Below are 26,474 nucleotides of genomic sequence, written 5' to 3'. Positions count from 1 at the left end.
CAAAATTATCCCCCTTTAAACCCCCATTCCCTTGCATTTCTAAAAATAATCAGCAGCTTAGTGTCTTCGTACTTTTATCTTGAAATTGAAATTTTTGTGCTGCCATTTTTCCATGGTGCTGTTGAACAGAGCTGTCTGATATGGCAACTTAGTTGTCATAAGAGCAATACTGTTTTCTAAACATGGAATGACCTACAGGGTACAAAGTGAAAACAGTTTAGTAGCAGTAGTTGCACTACAGAGAACATGCATAGCCTTCTATTACCTGTATCTGCCACTGCGAAACCTCAGCCGATGTTTGTAGCTCCAACGTATTAGCAAGGTTTACAGCCCTCCCAGTCTGATGGCAAGTAGCTGCCATTGATAATTATTCTCAGAGATAGGAAAAATACAAGAAGAAAGTAATTGGGCTGAATTTCAATTACCTGAGAAATATTTTGTTCAATTACTTCACAGAACGTCAGTCTGAAGAAAATAACTTTTTTTGCATGCGGCTGGAAATGATGCAAAAAGTTTTCAAGGAAAAGAAATTACCTACTTCATTTTGTATTTTATTTAGCACATAGACATTAAGTGGTTATCGTCACCAAGTGGGACTTAATATGATATCTTAGAATGATCGAAATGACCCTTTTCCTGTAATTTTTATTTTAATTACTGACTTTTAGTATTTCAAATAATTTGACATTTACTTTACAAAATAATTTACATCTTACATGTTCTCTGGGGTGGGGTTACATATTTGAAATTTACTGAAAAGACACCTTGCAGGTACACTTAAAGGAATATTCGTGTTTAGTGTAAAGAACATCCCTAGCAATGATGGCTATTGTAGGATAAGATGATATTTGGAGAAGTAATGGTAAAAAATACAGTGAAACCTCTCATTTTGGACACCCCTATAGCTTGGACGCCCCTTTTGATTGGACATATATTGAACACATGGTTTAATTCTCTATACCTACTTTTACATGTTAAAAATCCTCTGTACACTGGACACCCCTCAACTCTGGACATTGGCCTACCCTTAAATGATAGTTTGGACAGGTTCAAAATTTTCTTTTGTTTTGCTGTTTTGTAATGGTTTAGCGCAAGCAATTTTAACATTCATCATCATCATCATCATCATCATCATCATCATCATCATTTCCTCTTATCCAGCTCCTGCTGGATCAGGGTATTTATGGCACTTGTCCATCTTCCTCTTTCCTTCCACCATTCCTCTTCCACGATCGTGTCCCAGTCTAAATTTCGTCTCCTTATACCGCTCTTCACTGATTCAATCCACCTTGTTTTAGGTCCTCTTGTTCTCTTTCACTCCCACTTTGCCTCCAGCATCTGTCTTGGAATTCTATTCTCCTCCATCCTCTTTACATGTCCAAACCACCTTAGTTTATTCTTTTCAACTCTCTCATTTAGCTTTCCTATCCCAACTTCCTTCCTAACATCTTCATTTCTCACTCTGTCTTTCCTTATCTTCCCTATCATACTTCTTAGGAATTTCATCTCACTAGCTTGAATTCTACTCTCTTGCCTGCTAGTCAAAGTCCACGTCTCAGCTGCATAAGTCAGTATGAGTACATAGTACACTTTGTACATTATCTCTTTACTTTTCCTTGGTACGCCTTTGCTCCAAACAAGTTTTCTTACACTTGTGTAGAATGCATTACTCTGCTGTACCCTCCTGCTAATCTCCATGTTCATCTTAGCATTTTGCATTAATTCACTTCCTAGATACTTAAAGCTGTCCACAATTTCCAGACTCTGATTTCCAATTTTCATAGTTCCCTTTCCTTACCCTTTCCCCTCTCGACATCACCATAGTCTTGCTTTTCTCTGTAATGATTTTCATCCCATACTTCTCAATTTTTTCGTTCAGTACATCTAGTTGTTGTTGCACTTCTTTGCTGTTCTTTCTGCAGATCACAACATCATCTGCAAATAGCAGTATCTTCATCTCCATAGGCTTCCTTTGTTTCCTTTGCAATTTTGTCCATGACCATAATAAACTAAAGAGGTGACAGCACACTCCCCTGTCTTATTCCAGTCTTATTCCTAAACCATTCTGTCTTTCTAACTGGGGTCAGTACTCTGCTAACACAGATGTTGTACATTGCTTGCATCATTTCTAACATTTCTCTTCCGAGTCTCTTTTTAACCATGGTTTCCCCAATCCTTCTCCCTGGGTACACTATCATATGCCTTATCTATATCTATGAAAGTCATAACCAGATCCTTTCCATGTTCCCAGTTCTTTCCCATCAGCTGTCCCATGGTAAAGATTGGGTCCACTGTAGATCTTCTACTCCTGAAGCCATATTGTTCCTCTTGTAACTCTCCTTCAATCTTTCTTCTCATTCTTCTTTCTAATATCCTTTCCAGTATTTTAACTACCTGTGATATGTGTGATTCCTTTATAGTTACCACAAACTTTCTTGTCCACTTCCTTAAACACTGGTATTATTATCCCTTTTTTCCCAGTCTTCTGGTACACATTTGTGTTTCCACATACACTTTAGTAGTCGGTACAACCATTGCATACCAACAGGTCCAGCAGCCTTTATCATATCCACACTGATTTTATCCATCCCCATTGCTTTTCCCATCTTCATCTTTTGTACCGCTAACTCCACCTCCCGCATTGTTATATCATCCTCTTTTGTTGAGTCCTAACACTGTATTGCTTCTACTCATCTCTCTCCTGTACAATTGTTCACATTCAATAGCTTATCAAAATACTATTTCCATCTTTTCTTTATCTCTTCTGGGTGTGTTAACAGTTTCCCATTACTTCTTATAAGTCCATACAGCATCCTCTTTTACTGCCACTTACATCCACTTCCATTTTATGTGTAAATTCTTCCCAATTCCTCTTTTTTTCTTCTCCTACCACATTCTTTGGGATTTGTTGCTTCAATCTCTCCTAAAAAACTCCCTGTGTATTTTTGTCTTGCAGTTTCCATACTTTTATTTTGCTTTCTCTTATCTTTGTTAGTTTTTCCATTTTTCCCAACTGTAATTTTGCCACCACACTCTAAGGTCCCCATCAGATTCTTCTCCTGGTAAAGCTGTCACCTCCATCAACTTCCTACGATTTGTCCTTTCCACCAAAAAGTAGTCAATTATTGATTTTGTTCTTCTGTCACCCCACTCATATCACGTCATTTTCCCGCTGTTTTTCAAAACCATGTATTCCCCACTATAAGTCCATTCCTTTCACAGAAGTCCACTAGTTCCTCTGCTTCGTGATTCTTTTTCCGATATCCATATGTCCAATGAGTTCTTCCTTTCCTTGTCTCTCGTTTCCAACCTGTGCATTCAGATCTCCCATAATAACCACTTCTACACCTCAAATTCCTCTTTCTACTTTTTCCAAGAATCCTTCAATATCTTCTTCCCTGTTTCCCACCTGTGGTGCTTACACTTGTATGAAGTCCATCACTTCATTCTTTATCTTTAGTCTAATCTTCATTATTCTGTCACTCACACATTCTACTACTCCAACATATTCCTCCAATTGCTTTGAAATGATTAGTCCCACTCCGTTTATTGCCTCTTGGCGACCACTCCAGTATAATGTGTATCCTTTTCTCAATTTCTTCCTTCCATTACCTTTCCATTTCACTTCACTCAGCCCCATCATTTCCACCTTCTCCTTCTCCATGACATCTAATACTTCCTCCACCTTTCCTGTCAGGATCATAAGGTTTACTATCTTAATGTTGGTTACTGGTCGCCCGTTCCTCACAGTTCCCCCCTAGTACCCTGAGAACTGCAAGTCATTTTAAACAGGGGACGCCCTAACCTTTTCCGAGGTTGATTTCCTAGTACTATACCATAGATAGGCTATTACTATGATGGGGTCGCCACTCCCAAAGGCATTTTATACCTACTGCCAGGTGTTATTCTAGGCTGCTTTACTGGAGTACATTGTTAACATTGTTATTAGAAACGCAGCCTGTCCAAGAACATTTAAAAACAATAACATTAAGACACTGTATTTTGGCCTCACAAGAGGACAGCATGCATGACAGGCAATATTTTCGGTGCTTAGTTAAGAGATTGGTAGCAGAAAAATTAATAACCTGCGCTTTGCAGATGACACTTCCCTCATCGCTGGTAGTGAAGAAGAACTTCATGACTTGCTTACAAGGGTGAAGAACACTAGTCTTCAGTATGGTCTAGAGATAAACATCAAAAAGACCAAACTAATGATAGTTGATCGGTAAGGTGAAATCCAATTTACGGGATACTTAAAGGACCTGGATATAGTTAAGGAATTTGTATACTTGGGGTCTGTCATCAATGACATGGGAAGCTGTGATAAAGAGGTAAAAAGACGAATTGTCTTAGGTCGTGCTGCAGTGGTTAAACTTACTAAGATCTGGCAGAACCGGGCAATATCAAAAGCCACGAAGATGCGCTTGGTAAAATCACTAGTGTTCTCCATCTTTTTGTACGGCTGTGAGACCTGGACCGTGAATACTAAAGACAAAAAGCGCATTGATGCCTTTGAGATGTGGTGTTGGCGGAGAATGCTACGTGTATCCTGGACAGAAAAAAGAACTAATGTTTCCATTCTGGACGAACTCTGCATCAAGAAACATCAATCTTCCCGTGTGAGTGAGCGTTACCTCCAGTTCCTTGGCCACATTCTAAGACGAGATGGAGAGAACTTGGAAAAGGTAATTTTACAAGACAAAATTGAAGGCAGTAGACCACGAGGAAGAACAGCAAGCAGATGGATAGATCAGGCGAAAAAGATCACTGGGCTACCACTTCAGGTCATATTAACCACTTGACGTACTTTGACGGATCTCTCCGTCCTTGCTCTCGACTGCACTACGGTACAAAGACGGATCTCTCCGTCCGCGCGTATTGTTTATTTCCGGACCCGCTCCAAGCCGGTTTCCTTTGTGAAACGATTTGATATTAGTAAGGTAACCTCTTGACAGATGGAATAACTGTTTTATTCCATTGATGTATTCGATAAACACGTGTGTGCAGTTATTTCGCGGCAAGAATAACCAGTATCTTAGCAACCTCATCGTAAGCTAAATCATGGTTGCCTCCATGTTGAGTGATGAAGCGATTATATGGGAATTTTTAGAAGAGAATGACATTGATATAGAAATAAGCGACGAAGAATTTAGTGGATATGGAAAGTAGTGAAAGTAGTTTGTGTGATAGAAACTTTAGCGCTGGTAGGGGTGAACAAAGTGCTGTTTTGCCGTCAAATATTTCACTGAATTTTAGGCCTACAACTGATGCTGCACCAGCGGCTTCTAATCATATTTTACGCGATAGGGAATGGAACTGGGAGCACGTAAGTAATACTCCAGAGTACCATTCATGCATCGAAACTGGTGAAATAGTGTTTTCCAAAGACACCTAGGACAATGCCCGAACGAACTACAAGTTTGAACGAATTTCTAACAGCAGACTTTTCGGGAACATCTAACTAATGAGGTAAATGTCTTGTATCGGCTGCCGAGGGTATAAATAGGGTAATGTCATCCGGAAAAGAACACTGGTTTCTTGCATCTGTGGATGAAATGAAGGCCAAATTACCTTGAAGTGGTAATGTATGATGGAAAAAAGACGTTCAGACCCAATCTTGTTGTTGACTACAACTGTGGAAAGGGTGGTGTTGATTCCCGTGACCATGGAATCGCATTATTCTCCTTGATGAGGAAGCATGTAAAAGGATACAAAAAATATACTTCTACATGCTAGACATGACACTTCTAAATTCCAACATCATTCATCCCCTCCTCAACCCTGAAAAGAAGCAAGTAGGCTTTACCACCTCCTGGATCAATTTGGCCGAACAGCAGTTGGCAAGTGTGACCTTGCCTGACTATCCAAAATAAGGCACCCAAGCCCTGGGGATACAAGACTGAGACTTCAAGAGAGGCACTGGGGACACTTTCCGACCAAAATACCCCCAACAATGAAGAAGGTTATCCCATTACGGAGATGCAAAGTATGTGTGACACAGGGTCTGAGGAAGGAATCTTCATTTGAATGCCACCGATGCAAGGAGGCGATGCACGAATATGACTGTTTTATGATCTACCATATTCATAAAGAGTTCACAAAGTACATCTGACAGTAGTTTTTATATTTCCTCTCATTACGTTGCTGTAAATCATGCTTTTTCAGTGTCGGTGATAATATCATGTAAAGTAATGAAAATAAATAGTACACCTAGGCATAAATAAGTTCAGTTAAATGGTATGTGAATGGGTTAACGAAATGTGAAAACCGCTCGGGATGGAGACATCTTGTCAAAGTTGCAACAAGGAAATGATGGAGTTATGAGGTCACGACGCTCAGTAATGAGCACAATGATGATGAGTTAAGAGAAATCATTTTTATTTCAAAAGTATTCGTGAGAGGTAATTTGATTACTTTTATGAAATTGTTTTCCAACTATGATTATTCTTGTATGAAGTGACTGTTACTTACCTGTTTTTCCTTGAGAATTTTAGGGGGTGATATTTTTGTACATTTCTAATTTCTGCATACCTTCAACTTCTGTGCTTGTAGTAATGAAAAATAGAACTTGAGGATTTCATACTTACTCACTTATTGAGTAATTGGATGAGATGAGCCGGCGTAGTTGGGTCGGGCCGGAGAGGAGGAGACATGACATGGCCTGCAGCATGTCGCCAACATGTGTTCAGATAATGTGAACCATCCGTTCCTATCGCAGCGACACGTGTCTCTCCAAAAACTACTGCTCCGGCTAGGCGCTTCTCTTGTAGCACAGACGATGCACCCTTACTCATGACGTGAACAACGTACAGTGGACACCCGCACTGTTAACAGAGCAATAGCATAGAAACTACAATTAATAATAATAATAATAATAATAATAATAATAATAATAATAATAATAATAATAATATGTTTGAGTCATCAGTCCATAGACTGCTTTCATGTAGCTCTCCATGCCACCCTATCCTGTACTAACCTTTTCATTTCTATCAAACTCCTGCATCCTACATGTCATCTAATCTGCTTGTCATATTCACACCTTGGTCTACCCCTATCGTTCTTACCACCCACACTTCCCTCAAGAATCAACTGCACAAGTCCTGGGTGTCTTAATATGTGTCCTATCATTTTATCTCTTCTTGTCATCAGATTTAGCCAAATCGATCTCCACTCACCAATTCGATTCAGTATCTCTTCATTCATGATTAGATCTATCCAGCTTACCTTCAGCATTCCTCTGTTCCAAAAGCTTCTATTCTCTTTCTTTCTGAACTAGTTATCGTCCATGTTTCACTTCCACACAGTGCCACGCTCCAGACGAAAGTCTTCAAAAACACCTTTCTAATTCCTATATCAATGATCGAAGTGATCAACTTTCTTTTCTTAAGAAAGACCTTTATGTCCTCCTTAGTTCTGCCATCATTAAATATTTTACTACCCTAGTAACAATATTCATCTACTTCCTTTAAGACTTAATTTCCTAATCTAATATTATCTGCATCACTTGACTTTGTTCGACTGTACTCCATTACTTTTGTTTTTGAACTTGTTTATTTTCATCTTGTACTCCTTATCCAGCAAATTCTCCAAATCTTCTACAGTCTCAGATAAAATAACAATATCATTGTCAAATATCAGGGTTTTGATTTTCTCTCCTCGGATTGTGATTCCCTTTCCAAATTCCTGTTTTATTTCCTTTACTGCCTGTTCCATATATAAACAGTGAAAAGAAGTGGCGGGGGAGGGGGACAAACTGCAGCCTTGCCTCACTCCTTTCTGGATTGCTGCTTCTTTTTCAAAGCCCTCGATTCTTATCACTGCAGACTGATTTTTATACAGATTGTAGATAATTCTTTGTTCTTGGTATCTGATCCTGATCACCTTCAGAATCTCAAATAGATTGGGCCAATCAACATTATCGAATGCCTTTTCTAGATCTATGAATGCCATGTACGTGGGCTTGTCCTTCTTTATTTGATCCTGTAAAATCAGACGTAAAGTCAGGATTGGTTCATGAGTTCTTACATTTCTTCTAAAGTAAAATTGATCTTCTCCCAACTCAGTTTCAACTTTCTTTCCATTCTTCAGTAAATAATACGAGTTAAAATTTTGCAGGCATGAGATACTAAACTAATGGTGCGGTAGTTTTCACACTTGTCAGTACTGGCTTTCTTGAGAATAAGTATAACAACATTCTGCCAAAAATCGGATGGCACATCTACTGTCTCAAACATTTTACACACTAAATGAAATAACCTCGCCATGCTGATTTCTCCTAAGGCAGTCAGTAATTCAGAAGGAATGTCATCAATTCCAGGTGCCTTGTTCCTATTTAGGTCTCTCAAAGCTCTGTCAATTCTGACCTCAAAATTGGGTTTCCCATTTCATCAACATGAACAGCTTCTTCTTGTTCCAGAACCAGATCATCTATGTCCCTACCTTGATACAAATGTTGGATATGTTCCAGCCACATTTTTGCATTGTCTTCTTTCCCTAGAAGTGGTTTACCATCTGAGCTCTTAATATTCATACACCTAGTTTTCCTTTCTCCAAAGGTTTCCTTGATTTTCCTGTATACAGCATCTATCTTTCCTACAACCATACAACCTTCAACATCCTTGCACTTCTCCTTTAGCCATTCTTCTGTAGCTGTCCTACACTTTCTATCCACTTCATTCTTTAATTGCCTGTATTCCTTTTTTTCCTCTTCTTTTTTTGCATTCTTGTACGTTCGTCATTCATCAGTCACGTCTAGTATCTCCTGAGTTATCCATTGATTCTTAGGTGATATTTCTTTTCTTCCTAACATTTCTTCAGCAGCCTTACTGATCTCAATCTTTACAACTGTCAATTCTTCCTCTATTGTGTTCCCTTCAGCCTTTCCATTTAGTCCTTGTGCAAAATGTTCCTTGAAACAATCCCTCACGCTCTTTTCTTTCAACTTGTCTAGATCCCATTTTCTTGTATTCCTTCCTTTCTGCAATTACTTCAACTTCAGATGGCATTCCATGACCAACAAGTTGTGATATAAGAAATACATTGACAAGAGGGTCAACCTTTTCAATACAATATATCAAGTAAATGATATTACATTAGTTTTGGAACTAGTTTCAGGAGACATATGTTTTAGTTATCACATAATCTGTTTAATTTTTATTTGGCTGAAGATGGCCAATAGGTGGGTGAAACTAGTCCCAAGACTGATGTAATATCATTTACTTGATATATTGTATTGAAAAGGTGGATCCACTTGTCAATTTAGTTCTTATAATTGCACTTCAGTACGGAACAAAAATGAAATGTATAGCTTATAAACAACAAGTTGTGATCAGAGTCCACGTCTGCTCGTGGGAAAGTTTTGCAATCCAACACCTGGTTTCTGAATCTGTGCCTAATCATAATGAAGTCTATTTGATACTTTCCAGTGTCTCCAAGTCTTGGCCACGTATACAGTCATCATTTGTGGTGTTTGAACCAAGTATTAGCAAGGACTAAACTATGATCGGTGCAGAATTTAATCATCCAATTCCTTCTTTCATTCCTTTGTCACAATCCAAATTCTCCTACTGTACTACCTTCTCTTCCTTGGCCTACCACTGCATTCTAGTCTCCCATCACAGTTTGATTCTCGACACCTTCCACATATTGTATTAAATCTTCTGTCTCTTCATATATTCTTTCGATTTCCTCATCATTCACTGAACTAGTAGGCATATAGACCTACACTATTGTGGTGGGAATTGGTTTGGTGTTTATCTTGACAACAATAATCCTTTTTCTATGCTGATCATATAGCTTACCCGCTGCCCTTTTTTCTTATTCATAATTAAACCAACTCCTGCATTTTCTCTGTTTGGATTTTGTGTTGAAATGTGATGTTGGCATAGAATGGTACGTGTGCCTTGGACGGCAAGAAGAACCAATGTTAAAAAACCTCATTTTTCCTTATAGAGCTTCTAGACAAGCTATATTAAGTGTCCTTCCACTGTATAGGGCATTTGCCTTTCCAACTCTTGAACAATTCACATACAGTTGAAGCATGCGACAGCATTTCTTGGAGCAGGAATTGCTCTTTGATACAGCCATGCATGATTGATGAAATGCTGTGCCCGACTATGTTAAAAATTTCAGATTTCTGCATGCTGTAGATTTGGCTGGGCATCAAACACAGACAAACACTTCCGGATATCACGTGTTGAATATGACACCTCGTTGTCAGGGACCAAAAATGGCTTCTTACACCATGGACATAAAATGGTCATTGACTTCTATTAGCTATCTAATGTATGTTGCCTAGTGACAGTGAATCTATACATTTTATCCTGGCAACAGCACATTGGATTGTCATATCCTAATACAAATTCTCCACCAGTTTTTCGTTCATAGTTCCCCAACAAATGTGAAAATGAAAAATCCGGCTTCGATGTGCATTTGGATCTCCTTCCATCGACATATGTTAAAAATTTCAGATCTCTGCCTGCCATAGATTCGACTGGACATTGCATGCATGTACACACAAACAGTCTCTCTCTTCTTTTTATTATTATATTTAGAAAATAAACTGCCCCATAAATTTGACAATGCAGATTTATTCAACCAAGTAGCAAATATTTAAGAATATACTTAAATACAATATTCTTAAATATTTGCTACTTGTTGCTATATGTTTTTTTTTTTTTTTTTTAAATGAAGAAGTTAAAGCTTACTTGTAATGATTTATTCAACTGCCCAAATTAAAAACATTGATTTTTTTAATATATTTTTCATTGTGGAATTAAAATGAAATTAACATTTTAATTATTCAATAATATCATGAACACACATGATTTACATATCATTAAAAGGTGAATATTATTTTTGTTAAATAACACCTCATTCAATTTTCTATCTCTGAGGATAATTGAAATACAGCCCTCAGAATTCAGAAAAAATAATATTATGCAATAAACTTGCTATTACAGTTAAGAACATTTTACTTACATAATCTTGATTTTTAAGCTTTTCTACATTTATTTTAAAATTTTTGCAATTTTTAAAAGACCTAAATTTAATTTATGCAGCATTTTTATCCAATTTGATGTGGAATGTCCCTGATATATTAACAGTTTAGTGTAAGACAGTGTTCCTACCTTTAGCAGGTAAAACTATAATCTATCTATATATCTATCCTTCCATCTATCTATCTGTTCCCTCTAGTTGGTGTCACATTCATAAGAACATTAATTGGTTGTCAAACCTGATTAGCAAGAACACAAGCTCTGTTGACAGCCTCAGCTTCAACTTCCTCTGGACAGGACAGCAGATGGCCTTCGGGACCTGTGATGCCCAATTCTAGCAGCTTCTTCTGATTCTGAAAATAGATTACGTGAATTTAAGAGCATATTATTAATTGTTTTTTTTCTAGAGCAACCTACAATCACTGGAAATTGTAAACATATGTGAAATTCAAATTTTATATTATACAATACAAATCCGAGAATGAGAAAATCTGCAATTATCAGTATAGAATTTTTACCACCACACTTCCTTAACACATTAGCTGCCACGCTACATTTGGCGATCCCCCACTTATGTGCCATTATGAATGAAACACGTTTCTTCCTTATTTCCTATTTTATTTTGCATGTGTACTGGTAATAAAGAAATCATAAGCGAGGCAAAAATGTTAACACTCAGGGGCTCACAACTGTCCCAATCGGGTCGGCACATTTACTTTTGGTCTCTGCATGCACTTAAAATAAAACTGACAACCCGATCGAGCACTGGCCATTATTTAGCCTTTCACATCAGTTTTGGCGTGGGAACTTCAAGCCACATTGTTTGCTTGCTTTCACTATGACAAAGTCTATTTCGTGTTAGTGTCTATGAGAATTAGTGATTCCTTAGATGCAACCAGGGAGCTGACTGGCTCAAGAGCCAAAATCATACGTTGTAGCCTGCTGCCATGCCAACGAGTGCAACCTATGGGACACAGATTTGGTTTGCTCCAATGGCTGGCCAAGACAGGCTGCCAACTAAAATTTCTTAGGTTGTTGAACAAGGGGTCTCATCTGGCCGGCAAGCCTTCAACAGGGAACGAGTCTCTTCACCATCCATCATCAAATCTCCCTACTGAAATACATTGTAATGTCTAATAATTTGTTCAAGTTCTCAATTTCACCTTGCTCATTACTACGTAAAATCATATTTCATCTCAATTGAGCCTATAAGTAACGTCGCACATTGCATCATTTTGTAAGTGTTCAATACTTGGTAGCCAGCTGAATTGGGTGAGAATGTTATGTCATCGTATTACCAAAGAGTCTCTGAAATACCGTGGTTCATTTTTCCACACTAGAATGCGAGCAGTTAATATAAGATTTCCACTTCAGATCACCTAACCACCAGCTGTTTTCAGCCCAGTCAGACCGGCATAGGTATTAATAAAATAACACCTATACCGCTGGTCCAATTAGACCCCCGTGGCAACTAACATGTTACAGTAGACTTTCATCTATGAGATGTTGTTTGTGCTATCTTTGATATTAGATATCATTCCCACAGAAGCACAGGTCACCCATAGGTGTCAATATGAAAGACCTGCATCTCTCCAGAGGCCGCCATTATTATTATTACTATTATTATTATTATTATTATTATTATTATTATTATTATTATTATTATTATTATTATTATTATTATTATTATTATTGTTGTTGTTGTACCGGGCGATACACCTCTACGACGCAAGTTCAAATCTTGCACCAATTGAAACTTCTCTATAGGAGAAACCCTGAACTTTAACAACTGAATCAACTCTATTGTTTATCAGAAGATGTCACCGTGTGTATTTTGATTTGTTTTTGTTTCTCATTGATGAAGAAGTGTGGACGTTCTCTTATAGATGTCACTGCTTAAAAAACTATGATTATGCACTCTGGTGCAAAGGAATGAATTTTCTTGGAGAAATTTTGTATTCATAAGTTTTGTCTTTACTAAATGTTGTTCTTTTATTTGAGGGTTGGCAATATTAAGCTTTCTTTCCGCCTGTTTTGAATTTAACCAATCCTAAATTTCTGTAATTAATTTCCCACCAATAAGGTGTTTCTTCATCGCCTTGTGTATAAGTTTTTGCTGTTAGCCAATAAAACTTTTGTGGGCGGGTCCTAATCATTCATGAAAGGTCTCGAATTTTCCGCGAGGGTATAAAACTGCTGATTTTCTTGTCTCCGGGCCACTCGTATAACATCTTGCTAAGTGTGTAAATATGTAGCAGGGGGCGGGAAGCGCCTCTTTCTTCAGGCAGCAGCTCTTCAACAAGGTAATGGCTCTTTAACATCTTTATTTCTCGCTAGCTCAGCAGTTTAACTTGCGGGGAAGGTTCGAAACCTTTAATATGTAACCCACCTCTTTAAAATGTAAATCCCTTTTCAGTCTATGTAAAATCTACAAATCTCTTTAACTGTAAAGCGGGGATAGAGAGTGCTTTACCCTCTCGAGCTCCTCTTCATTTTGAATTTGAGGCGACTACGTTTTTGTAACCATTTTCTTTTCCTTCTAATGTGTTTAATTTATCTTGTATACTAGTCACCTCCATAGATTGGGATTAGCCCCTGTGTAATCGGCCTAGCACCACTTAGGTTTTAAAATGTGTATTTAGGAGTGCAAGTTCACGCCTCCAGTCCTCTCTGTACTTAACCTGTTGTTTTTTGTTGTTTTTTTTCTTCATGCGAAGGCCCTGTAGGTTGGGTACATGATACCCCTGTTTCTTTGTAAGTGTGCCTTGAGGGCAGTTAGAAGTAAAGTTTGTGGTGGCCTTTGATAGGCTTGTAAAATCAAGAGCGGGTCTGCTCTTTCTTGTATTTTGATGGGGGCCTATAGGTGGCTTAACATGGTAATTAGGAGCAAGTGCTCCTTGGTATGATGGGGTTTTCTGCCCCTTAGTTCAAATTTGTATCTTGGTAAAGTTGGGCTAATAGCTCAAGGATTGTGAAGGTGGGGCTCGAAGCCCAAAACTTGTAAAAAAACCCTGAACTGGTAAAATTATTCTTGTACCTGCCTTTCATTGTTATTCCACCTAGTGGAAAATTGTTTTCTTGGTCTCGGACCGGATAGTTGGTTATTGTTTGACTCGCTGGTTTTTGTTGAAGTCTAAAGCTCTTTGTTAAATCTTGTTAAGTTTTGATATTCTTGAAAATATAACCTTTATTGAAATTTTAAATTCATCTTGTGGCCTTGTAGTTAGACCCATTCTAGCCCACACATTCTTTCACCTCTGCTGTTCCATAGATACCTCGGAACAGTTATTATTATTATTATTATTATTATTATTATTATTATTATTATTATTATTATTACTACTTTCTTTATGTCACACTAACTACTTTCATGGTTTTCAGAGCCAAGTGGTTGCCTGAATTTTGTCTTCATCATCGATACAGGTGTCAGACAGAGTTGTATTTTATCACCCTTTCTGTTTCTCCCTATCACCAATTTTGTTATGCAGAATGCGCTGAATGAACCAAGCACTGGAATCTCGTGGAATGACCATATAAAGCTCACTGACCTCAGTTCTGCCAATGATATCATCGCATTGCTGACAGAAACGAGTAACTGTCTACAAGATATGACTAACAGCTTAGACACTGAAGCTGGGAAAGTTGGACTACACATTAGTGTTGATGAAACAAAAACCATGTTGATTGCTAATCATGCTACTATCACATCGATCACCGTTGGGCAGCATCCAGTCGAACAAGTGAAACGACTCACTTACATCATTAGCGTCTTATCACAAGATGGCAGTATAGATGTATATGTCCGCTACAGAATTGGTAAAGTCTCAGCAGTCTTTCAGCACTTGTGACCATCTCTTCCATGTCAATGATTGACATAGAGAAAAAAAAATGATGATTCTCGTAGGGAAACTGAAATATTTGTCCCGAATGAGTATGCACTAGCCATGCGTCTTGGTAAGTGTACTATTTACCAACTGATGAGCCCAATTTAGCACACTGGGGCTAAACGCTGGCAACCAGGAAAGTTAGCTGGAAAATTTATTATGTCCAACAATGGACCAACTATATTGGAATAGAGAAAAAAACTCAAACTTTATAAAACACTCGTCATGCCAACAGTGATCTATGCCAGTGAAACATGGAAAATTATGGCACCGACAGCACGGAAACTCAATGTATTTCACCAATGAAAATGAAATGTTGTATGGCTTTTAGTGCCGGGATATCCCAGGAAGGGTTCGGCTCGCCAGGTGCAGGTCTTACTATTTGACACCCGTAGGTGACCTGCGCGTCGTGATGAGGATGAAATGATGATGAAGACAACACATACACCCAGCCCCCGTGCCATTGAAATTAACCAATTAAGGTCAAAATCCCCGACCCGGCCGGGAATCGAACCCAGGACCCTCTGAACCGAAGGTCAGTACGCTGACCGTTCAGCCAACGAGTCGGACTATTTCACCAATATTGACTACAAAGGCATAACAAGTCAAAAACGCCATCGAACACTCAAATCTTTGTTTGATGACTTTTTGACTCGTTATACCAAAGAAGGTGACGACAGTTGAGTCAGATCATAACGGGAGAAGAAACATGGGTTTCACATATATCACGGCCGAATCGAAGCAACAGAGCATGGAATGGAGACACACACATTTGCCTGTAAAGGTGAAGGCTAAACAGATTCTGTCCCACTGCAAGATCAAGATCTCTTGGTTATCGGAGCAGGCAGCAAGTTTCTATGTAGAGGATATTCAAAACTTAGTTGTAAGGTATGATAAGTGTTTAAACAAACTTGGCAGCTATGTTGAAAGATAGAGTAAAGTATGTAGAATCTGTAAATAAATGTGGTGTTTGAAAATCGCCCTTCGTTGTGTAGTTGTTTTCAAATGGTCCTTACTTAAAAAAAACATGCCTTGTACCTTCAGATTGGATAAAACCAGTAACTGCAACAGCTGTTGAGGTATCTCATTAATCAGTATACCAGGCAAAGTGTACACTGGCATCTTGAAAGGGAGGGTGCGATCAGTGGTTGAAAGGAAGTTGGATGAAAACCACTGTGGTTTCAGACCACAGAAGGGCTTTCAGGATCAGACTTCCAGTAAACGGCAGGTAATTAAAAAATGCTACAGAGGAATGGACAGTAATGTTTATGTATCATAGATCTAGAGAAGGCATATGACAGAGTACCGAGGGAAAAGATGTTTGCTGTACTGGAGGACTATGGGATTACGGGTAGATTATTAAAATCAATCAAAGGCATTTATGTTGACAATTGGGCTGCAGTGAGAATTGATGGTAGAATGAGTTCTTGGTTCAAGGTACTTAACAGGGGTTAGATAAGGCTGTAATAAGGGTAATTCTTCATAGTTTACATGGATCATCTGCTGAAAGGTTTAAGTGGCAAGGAGGGATTAAGTGAGGTGAAAATGTAGCAAGTAGTCTTGTCTATGATGACGACCTGATCTTAATGGCAGATTGTGCCAAAAGCCTACAGTCTAATATCTTGGAACTTGAAAATAGATGCAATGAGACTAAAGTGATGTCAGTAGGTAAGAAATCCAAGGGAATCAAATGGCAAATTTTGAATACAAAGCTGGAACAGGTAGATAATTTCAAGTACAGTTATTTAGGATATGTGTACTCCCAGGATGCTAATATAGTAAGTGAGATTGATTCAAGGTGCAGTAAAGCTAATGCAGCGAGCTCGCAGTTGCGATCATAAGTATTCTACAAGAAGTAAGTCAGCTCCCAGACTAAACTTTTTTTATATTGGTCTGTTTCCAGACCACCTTTGCTTTATGGGAGTGAAAGCTGGGTGGACTCAGTATATCTTATTCATAAGCTAGAAGTAAGAGACATGAAAGTAGCGAGAATGATTGCTGGTACAAACAGGTGGGGACAATGGCAGGAGGGTAATCAGAATGAGGAAATAAAGGCTAAGTTAGGAATGAACTCAATGGATGAAGCTATACACCTAAACCAGCTTCGGTGGTGGGGTCATATGAGGCAAATGGAGGAGGATAGATTGCCTAGGAAAATAATGGACTCTGTTATGGTGGGTAAGAAAGGTAGAGGGAGACCAAGATGGCGATGGTTAGACTCAGTTTCCAATGATTTAAAAATAAGAGATATAGAACTAAATGAGGCTACAAAACTAGTTACAAATAGAGGATTGTGACAGTGAATAGTAAATTCACAGAGGCCTGCCGACTGAATGCTGAAAGGCGTAACAGTCTATAGTGAAGATGTAGGTAGGTAGGTAGGTAGGTAGGTAGGTAGGTAGGTAGGTAGGCAGGCAGGCAGGCAGGCAGGCAGGCAGGCAGGTAGGTAGGTAGGTGTAAAACAAAGTATATCCTCCAGGGTTGGGAGGAGTATTTTGCTAAATTAGTGTAGACTGTACTAGCTGTGTAGAAATTGGGGAAGGTCGATCATCATGGTTTGAGACCAAGAGTGGTATTCAGCAAGGAACTGCACTGTCCCCACTACTGTTCATCACTGTTATGGACAATATAATGAAGAACATCAAGGGAAAGTTAGGTGAACTGAATGCAGTGGCCTTTCCTGATGATATGATTTGGGATGAAACAGAAGAGGAAGTATAGACCAGACTCAACGTAGGGAAATCCCAGTTCCAGGAATATAACCTCAACATCAGCGAGACCAAGGCAGTGGTGATGGCAGTCAACAGAGAAGAGCGTCCAGCAAGTGTAAAACTAGGAGACCTCCAGTTAGAGTGTGTGGATAGTTTTCTTTACCTTGGAAATAATCTCCAGTGATAATTTGGTCAGAAAGGAAATTACAAACAGAGTGACAAAGGGATCAAAATTCCACCAACAAGTAAGAACACTTTTATGGGATGACATGATTCCAAAACCGGCCAAACTGATGATGTTTAACCATCTTCAGGGCTGCCGACAGTGGGGTTCAAACCAACTATCTCCCGGATGCAAGTTCACAGCTGCGTGCCTCTACCCGCACAGCCAACTTGCCCGGTCTTACCCTTTTGGCCAACATTCCGATGGTGAAAATTTTTCTACCAACGGGACTTGAACTGGCTAGCTATAGTGTCAGACCATATCGACTTCATGATTTAACGATCATGGCAAGCAGGTGTGCTTTTCACAAGATACGTATTATGTGATGTTACAGTGTGAATGGGACTTTGCTATGACCTAGACAAAACGGCAGTCAAAGACAGTGGAAACTAGTTTAAAACACAGTGCCATTTGTACCCACTGTATGTAGACGGCAAAGTTCTGGCGCATGGCAATTACCTGACGAAGAAAAAAATGAAGTCTTAGATAACTAGTGCTGGGTGCCTGGTTATCATGGTGGTGTTTTCTGTCTACACGAAATTGATGATGCTTTCTGACATCTGACTGGTCAGCGCTCAACCTCTATGCCATACATAGTTTCGCAGAACAAGGTAATGCAGGTCGTCCTCGAGGGGGCATATTCTGTCTTTTGAGTCCAAGAATGGCACCACTTTCTATAATTTACAAGACTAGCAATGTATTAAGATTGAGGACAACACATGGAATCTTCATGGGGGTTTATTTTCAACCAGAACTTCAAGAGGAAGAAGTAATTGATAGCCTCAGTAGGGCAATAACAATGGTTCCTAAAACAGATCACATACTGATTGGAGGAGATCTAAATTGCAGGATAGATTGTCCGACACAGAAATCTAAGGCTGTGTTAAAGTACCTTGAAGGTGGAGGTGTATCACTACTTAGTAGCCAAGATGACAAGACATATTTCTGTACAAAGGGTAGTAGTACTATAGACATCTTTTTCAGTAATATGAAAGAAATAAGGTCTTTTATTACCAGACCCCTAATGAATATAATATTCAGAAAACACCTTCCAGTAACGATAAATCTATATATGGATTCAGTAATACCACAACACACTAAACATAGAACCAAAATATATAGGAGTCTAGATATGGTTCAGCTTCAAAATGATCAGTCAAGTTCCAGAGATTATACAAGAGATTAACAGGGGTAACATAAATGACACACTAGTAAAAATGGAGATTATCATAAAAAATGCCATAGTAATAAGGAATGACTGTAACAGAGAAGCCAATCCATGGTTCGATTCAGCATGTTTTTTGGCTAGTTACGAAATGATATTGGCCTTACATAATGCAAGAAAATCTAGTTCTGTGGCAGACTTATCAGAGTATGCTGATAAAAGGAAACTATATAAGGCCATCATAAAGGAGGCCAAGACTAAATTCTTCCTGCAAAAAGAAAGGAAAAAGCTAGAAATGGCAGAAAAAGATCCATTTTCAATATTTAAAAAAATATCACCAAAGTTCCCTAGAGATATCGGTATGGATACATGGGAAACACATTTTTCCACAGCATTACAGTCTAGGGATACCAGGCCAGAAATTATAGTCAAACAAGCCCCTGTAGAACTTAAACTATTCACCAAGGAGGTAGAAACCGTAATGCTTCAAAGTAAGGACAGAAAATCCTGCAGACCTGATGAGATCCTTAATGAACATCTTAAAGAAGTTATAATATGCCTACTAAATCAATGCCTCATTCAGGGAACCATACCAGATAGATGGAGAGAAGCCACACTTAAAGTATTATATAAAGGAAAAGGAGATTCAAGTAACCCAAATTCCTGTCGTGGTATAGCCCTTGAATGTGTATTACTTAAAATCCTGATGAAACTCCTTGTGAAAAGATTGTTGCTAATTGCAGATCTAATTATTCCAGAGAAACAATTTGGTTTTCATGTAGGAAGATCTACACTACAGGCAGTAAGATGTTTACATGACGAGATTAGAGAAACATTAAGACATCCACGAGGAAAGCTCTTTGCTCTATTTATAGACTTTTCTAAAGCATTCGACTCCATAAATAGGACTATGTTGCTGTTAAAACTTCAAGAAGTTGGGATTCCATCCCACATCACTCGACTGCTAAAAAACATTCTATCAGAATACTACCTATTCACAGACGATAAGTCGATAACATCACACCCTCTATTCCTTTACAACAAACAGTTGGAGTGCTTCAGGGTGATCCACTGAGCCCTCTATTATTCAATATTGCGACTTATGATGTGGTAACAGCCACGAGAACTGAACACGTAACAATGTACATATATGCAGATGATATGACCCTGGTTTTGAGAAGCCAAGAAAGACTTCAGGAATCCTTAAAAAAATTGGTAGATTGAACAGAGAAAAATGATCTTTTGATCAATGAAAAGAAAACTGTGACCATGGTGTTTAGGAGAGGTGGAAGACAATCCAGAGACGATGTTATCTACTTGAAGGGAAGAAAGCTGGAATCAGTGAATCAATTTAAATATTTGGGTGTCATACTTCAAACCCTTGGGGCGAGTTTTGGAATGCACATGCGGGAGAGGATCACAGCGGCAATTGTAGCAATAAATGACGTCCCTCGCCTAAGACTTTTGGGCCAGTGCACCATTCTTGATCAAATGTTTACCACAGTCAAGTTTGCATTTGACCCTCTTCTACTCAAAATTCCAGTGCATCAAACCAAAACAAAGTTGAATGAGGGAGGTGATGGCCCATCAACATTATGTATTATTATTCTGAGTGAATGTTAATTTTTTTTCTTACCTCCTCTATCACATTGCCATTCTCAGCATGAACAAGAGCAACAGCACCCACCCTACGACAAGTTTGAAACACAGGAATCATTTCAGCATCTGTCATCATCCAGTTATTTTTTTTGGACATAAACATCTTGAATGAGTTCACACCATGTTTTCCGGCTAGTTCTTCCATCTCTTGCCTCACCTAGAAATTAGAAAAGAATTTATTAGAATTTATCTCCAGGTTTCTAATTTCTGAGCTTCCTGGAGAGGGAAAGCATATTTCTCAAATAAATATGGTGGTAATGCAAGGATATATTTCTACATAGGATAAGAGCTTTGTCATTGATTTATTACTCCACATTCTGTATGTACGAGAGAATTGTTAACAGTGAGAGAAATTTTAACAGTTTTTTGGTACCACGTAATAAACACATCCCATGCCTTATAACATGCAACCTCAACACAACAAAAAGCAGGTATCCAGATAGTTGTTTGTTAGAGTGTTGAAGGGAGTTCAATATACAATGCAACACATTTTTTTTCTAAAAACAGGCTGGTTTTATTGAGGATTCAAATATACCATGTTATTCCCCAATCCTTTTGCTACAATACCCTGTTTTTCAACATAATCTCCGTTCAATGCTACGGTCTTACGCCACCATAATGTGAGGGCCTGTATGCCTGCATTTTAATACTCGACCGGTCGATGTCAGAGCCAATGTCGTGCTGCATTGATAATTTCTCCATCATCCATGTAGTGCTTCCCCCCAAGTGCATCCTTCATTGGGCCAAACAGATGGAATCAGAAGGCGTGAGATCCGAGCTGTAGGGTGGATGAGGAAGAATAGCCCACTGAAGTTTTGTGAGCTCCTGTCGGGTGCGCAGATTTGTGTGAGGTCTTGCCTTGTCATGGAGAAGGAGAAGTTTGTTTTCATTTTTGTGGCTACGAACACGCTGAAGTCGTTTCTTCAATTTCCTTAGAGTAGCACAATACAGTTTCAAGTTGAATGTTACACCACGAGAGAGGACTTTGAACAGAATAACCCCTTCAGAATCCCAGAAGACCGCAGCCATGACTTTACCAGCTGAGGGTATGATTTAGAACTTTTTCTTCATGGCAGAGTTGGTGTGGTGCCACTCCGTGGATTGCTGTTTTGTTTCCAGTTTGAAGTGATGAATCCATGATTCATTGCCTGTGACAAGGTTTGACTAGAAATTGTCACCTTCAGCCTCATAACAAGCAAGTAATTCTGCAGAGATGTTTCTCCTTTGCTCTTTATGGTCTTCCATTAGGTCATTCATCATCATCATCATCATCATTTCCCTTTATCCAGCTGTAGCCGGGTAGGGGCAAATATGGTTCCTCTCCACTTTCTTTGGTCTTTCCACCACTCCTCCTCCAACACTGTGTCCCAGTTCAGGTTTCTTTCTATAATACTGTGTTGGATTGTATCCTTCCATCTCAATTGTAGTCGTCCACGGCCTCTCCTTCCTTGGATTTGCATTTCCATCACCTTTTTTGGCATTCTTTCGTCACTCATTCGCTTTATGTGCCCAAACCATCTTAGTCGGCTCTTCTCTATTCTATCATTCATTTTTTCCACTCCAATTTCTTCTTGGATTTTCTCATTGCTTATTTTGTCTCTTCTACTCTTCTGTATCATACTCCTCAAGAACTTCATTTCGGCTGCCTGTATTCGACCCTCATCATTCTTTGTCATTGTCCAAGTTTCTGCTCCCTAAGTTGTTATGGGTACGTAATAAGGTAGAGGAGGGTAAGAGTATGCACTTAGTTTATTTTGGTTAATAACTTTCTTATTACGCTATCTATTATTCATAAAACTTCACTACATAAAAGTAAAACAATCAAACAACGTTGATACATAGTTAGAACACATTACTATTCAAGTACATTACATTATTTTATTTCAAACAATTTTTGGGAAATGCGAACTCTTGGCCGCCCTGGGCGGGTAAGAGTACGCATTGCGGAGGCCAAGAGTACGCATGTCAATTTTTATTTTATAATTTCCCTGTAAATAAAAATCTTACCGTCGTATAAGACAATAAAATTAAAACACCTTTCAACTATACCCAGTGAGAAAATAAATGTCTGAAAACAGCTAAGATGTCTGGAAACATCTGACAATAGTCACAAACAAAAGCGCCTTCGCCCTCGTAAGAGGAACATAGTTCGTGCCACCACTCAGAACACTCATTACACTGCACCCAGGCATCATCATCCTGCACTTCACCACAACCTGGGCAGACGTATTCTACAGTTTCAGTTTCGACCGCGTTTGAAGTTGAGGTTGAGGGTTTATCAGTGACTTTGGACGTGACGAAGTTAAGTTTACGCCTAGTCGAACTTCTCGCAAGTGTTCTTCCTCTGTCTTTCTTCCCAGCTTTAGATTTTACCCTCTCTGCCTTCCTACGAAGCTCTTCATCCTTTTTTACTTGTTTCTCCACGAGTGCATTTTTGTATGGAGAATCTGATAGTATTTCAGACCTTTTTCCATGCCGTTTGGTGTAACTTTTGTTCTCGTACTTCGGCAGAGGGTAAAGAGCATTGATCCTAACACTTCCATTAGATTTATCGTTTGCTGTCTCTTCGGTCGTCTTTTCAACTCTTTCCACCTCTGAGGTCACTTCCATAGATTCTTTCTCTACCAAATCTTCTTCGAAGTCCTCTTCGGGCATTCTAACATGAGTGACCTCTGCGGGAAGAAAATCTTCCTCCGAAAAAATATTAGGGTTGAATGGGTAAATACCCGTAGCAGAAAATGAGTCTGCCGCCTTTTCAGTATTTGCTACTCTATTGAACGCCGCTTTAAACAGCCCAGATACCTGCATTTGAGTGACAGCTCTCCCTGGATGAGAACACAACCACTTTTCCACTTCTTCAGCGTAGATTTTCTTGAAGGGAGCAAAAATGACCCTATCCAGTGGCTGCATCATGTGACTTGCTTGAGGTGGCAGGGACAGGAGAATTACGTGATTCTCTCTGCAGAAAATCACAGCTGGGAGAGAACAATGAGACACAGGATTATCCAGAATGAGGAGAACAGGGTCAACGGCAGAAGGCTTTACGTGATTAATGAAGTGTCGTAACCATTGCAAGAAAAGCTCTGTGTTCATATAACCAGAATCTGAAATCATAGCCAACGTGCCTGTAGGCGCACCCTCGAAAAGTTCCAATTTCATGCGTTTTCTAGGGAAGGTAAGACCCACTGGTATGTAATTCCCAGTCGGATTTACGCAAAAAACAGCTGTAATTATCTGACCTCTCTCCCCAGACTTAATTTTTCGAACACTTCTCTTACCAATTTTCGCATAAACTTTAGGTGACTTGTCTGGAACAGTGGAAACTCCTGTCTCATCCATGTTAAATATTCGATGAGGTGGAAACTGGAATCTTTCGATGCAGTCCTTCAAATTGACAAAGAATCTGCTTGCCTGAACTTTGTTAAACCCCATAGCTCTGCCTAAACTACACTGCTCGGGGGTGCGAAGAGAGAGGCCCTGTCTCTTACAGAAGTTCACTACCCAGTCCTTGCCAGCTTGCTTTCTTTCTTCATTGAAAGGATGTTGAAGTCCGTTCAAACTTGCGAAATTGTACGCCACTTTCATCAGCTGCTTTCTGGTTATTCCATGAAATCTTGAATCTAAGTCTTGAACATGTTTTGCGAGCTCACTTTCCATGGATTCATTAAATACTTTCTTAAATCAGCCTAATGAATCCGGAACAGTACCCTGCAAAGACAATAAAAATTGCTAACTGAAATTGTATTTCCCCCATCTTACTCTTTACACTATGTCAACTAATTTGGAGCCTGAAAGACAATACTCACTGCTTTAAATCTTTTCCAAAGGGTAGCCTCATTGACTCCTATTTTCTTCGCCACTCTCTCCATTCCTTAGGAGTACTTTTGTTTTATCAAACATTTCCTGAGTAAAAATACTCCTATCTGTCGTCCGTTTGTATTTACCCATGATGACGATCTGAAAGATAATATTATTGATAATAATAACAATTATAATTAACATTTCGCAAGAGAAACCTGATCGCGTAGACTACCGTAAAGAAAAGAATGAAGAACAGATCATTTTTCGGAAGGCGGCCAAGAGTACGCACCTTCAAATGTGGCGCGTACTCTTGGCCGTTCTGTTCAGTATACCGGAAAAACTCGCTAGATGGCAGAAGTGTTAGCGTTATAGTAAATTTTGACACAGTAGCGTGGAGTACATGAATACGCAATTGTTAACGTATAAAACTAATTCACTCCATTTAAACTCACTAACCTTACACTCTTATTATATGAGTAATAAAATATACAGTGAAAGTATCCAAAACAGGATTTTACTTCTCATTTGCAGCGAAATTCACGGAGCTTCCAACTCACTTGTAAACAGCACTCAGTAAGCAACTTCTTGCCACGTTGCACCACGAAATCTTTATCAATGCTACCAACGGTTGAATTAAACCACTGCGTACTCTTACCCGTCCGCGTACTCTTACCCTCCTCTACCTTACATCTTGTACATAGTATCCTTTGCTTCCATTGGCACATCTTTGTCCCATAACATGTTTCTTACACTATGATAGAAACAATTTCCAGCTTGAATCCTCTTATTAATCTCAGCATCCAGTCAAGCATTCTCCATTAATTCACTCCCCAGGTATTTGAACGTTTCCACTACTTCGAGGGGCTTGTCTGCAAGTCTAATCTGACCTTTCCCTTCTCTCTCCTCTTTAGTCATAACAAGAGTTTTACTCCTTTCTACACTTCTTTTCAATTCACATTCTTCGATCTTCCCATTCACCACATTCAACTGTTCTTGAACCTTCCTGTCGTCTTCTCCCCAAATCACAATATAATCTGCAAATAACATCATGTTCATTTCTTTTCCATTAGGTATACTTATTAAATTATTAATTGTTTATTAATCAACCACCTATTCAATACATAAAAGTTTTAAAATTAGTATTTTTATCTGTGTTACATTAGTTGGAAAGGATAAAAATCGTAATTCTAAGACTTTTATGTATTGAATAGGTGAGTAATTAATAAACAATTAATAATTTAATAGTATAGTGAATTTCAATACGGATTTACAATGATACTAATTACTTGCAACTTCCGTTAGGTGTCAAGGAACCCAGCAGGAACAAAGCTTTGAATACTCCAACTAGTGGATAAGTGTGTCAGCACTACCAACAGAGACGTCTAGTTCAGCAGCGAGGTGTTTGACTGTGATCTATCGATCACCTCGAATAAGGGAATTTGCATGTTTCAACTTTGTAGGCGTCACAGCTGTGTGCGACCAGCCGGCACGCGGGAGATCAGACAGGTTTGCTCAACCTTTTTGGGATGATGAAACACACCTCGCCTAATGACTCAGTGCTTTTATCCATTGCCAGGTCTCTGTAGACATTCTGCAAGCACCTATGAATATCTCTGATGCCCTGGTTTTCCACCAAAAGAAACTCAATAATTCCTCTCTGTTTGGTATGCACCTCCGTTACAGACGCCATTCTGAAGGCTAGTTATAACGCTGCCACCTATCGGAAATTAATGAAACTCTATGAGACGAGCAGGAATATTCAAAAATTCCAAGATATTCCAATCAAAATTCCAATTTTTTAAAACGGAAATTGGCCGATAAATAAAATGTGTTGCATTATATATCGAACGCCCCTCACATATATATATTGTACCAGGAAATGCCCGCACTTGAGGCTAGCTTGATGAGCATGAGCAGTTAGACACAGGCTGTGTGCAGTACACAATTGGAGTGGGTACAGAGGGAGGTTTCTTTCCAAAAATATGCATGAATCTTGTTAAGTTCTGATTTATTTCAACAGTGTTCATATCA

General features: G+C 38.9%; 1 protein-coding gene across 1 annotated transcript in view; it reads right to left on the bottom strand.

The window, feature by feature from the left end:
- The window catches only part of LOC136866862 (dihydropyrimidinase), a 120,324-nt gene that overhangs the window by 40,923 nt on the left and 52,927 nt on the right, over positions 1-26,474 (bottom strand). The window contains exons 6-8 of the mRNA XM_068226873.1: positions 20,620-20,799; positions 11,240-11,353; positions 6,592-6,824 (exon numbers count right to left, since the gene is read on the bottom strand). Of these exons, the coding sequence (XP_068082974.1) occupies positions 6,592-6,824; positions 11,240-11,353; positions 20,620-20,799 (527 nt within the window). The remainder of the gene's footprint in view (positions 1-6,591; positions 6,825-11,239; positions 11,354-20,619; positions 20,800-26,474) is intronic.

This window comes from Anabrus simplex, chromosome 3, assembly GCF_040414725.1.
Source record: "Anabrus simplex isolate iqAnaSimp1 chromosome 3, ASM4041472v1, whole genome shotgun sequence".
Classification (NCBI taxonomy): domain Eukaryota; kingdom Metazoa; phylum Arthropoda; class Insecta; order Orthoptera; family Tettigoniidae; genus Anabrus; species Anabrus simplex.
The sequence above is the reverse complement of the archived record's forward strand: the minus strand, read 5'-3'. Positions and strand labels throughout refer to the sequence as shown.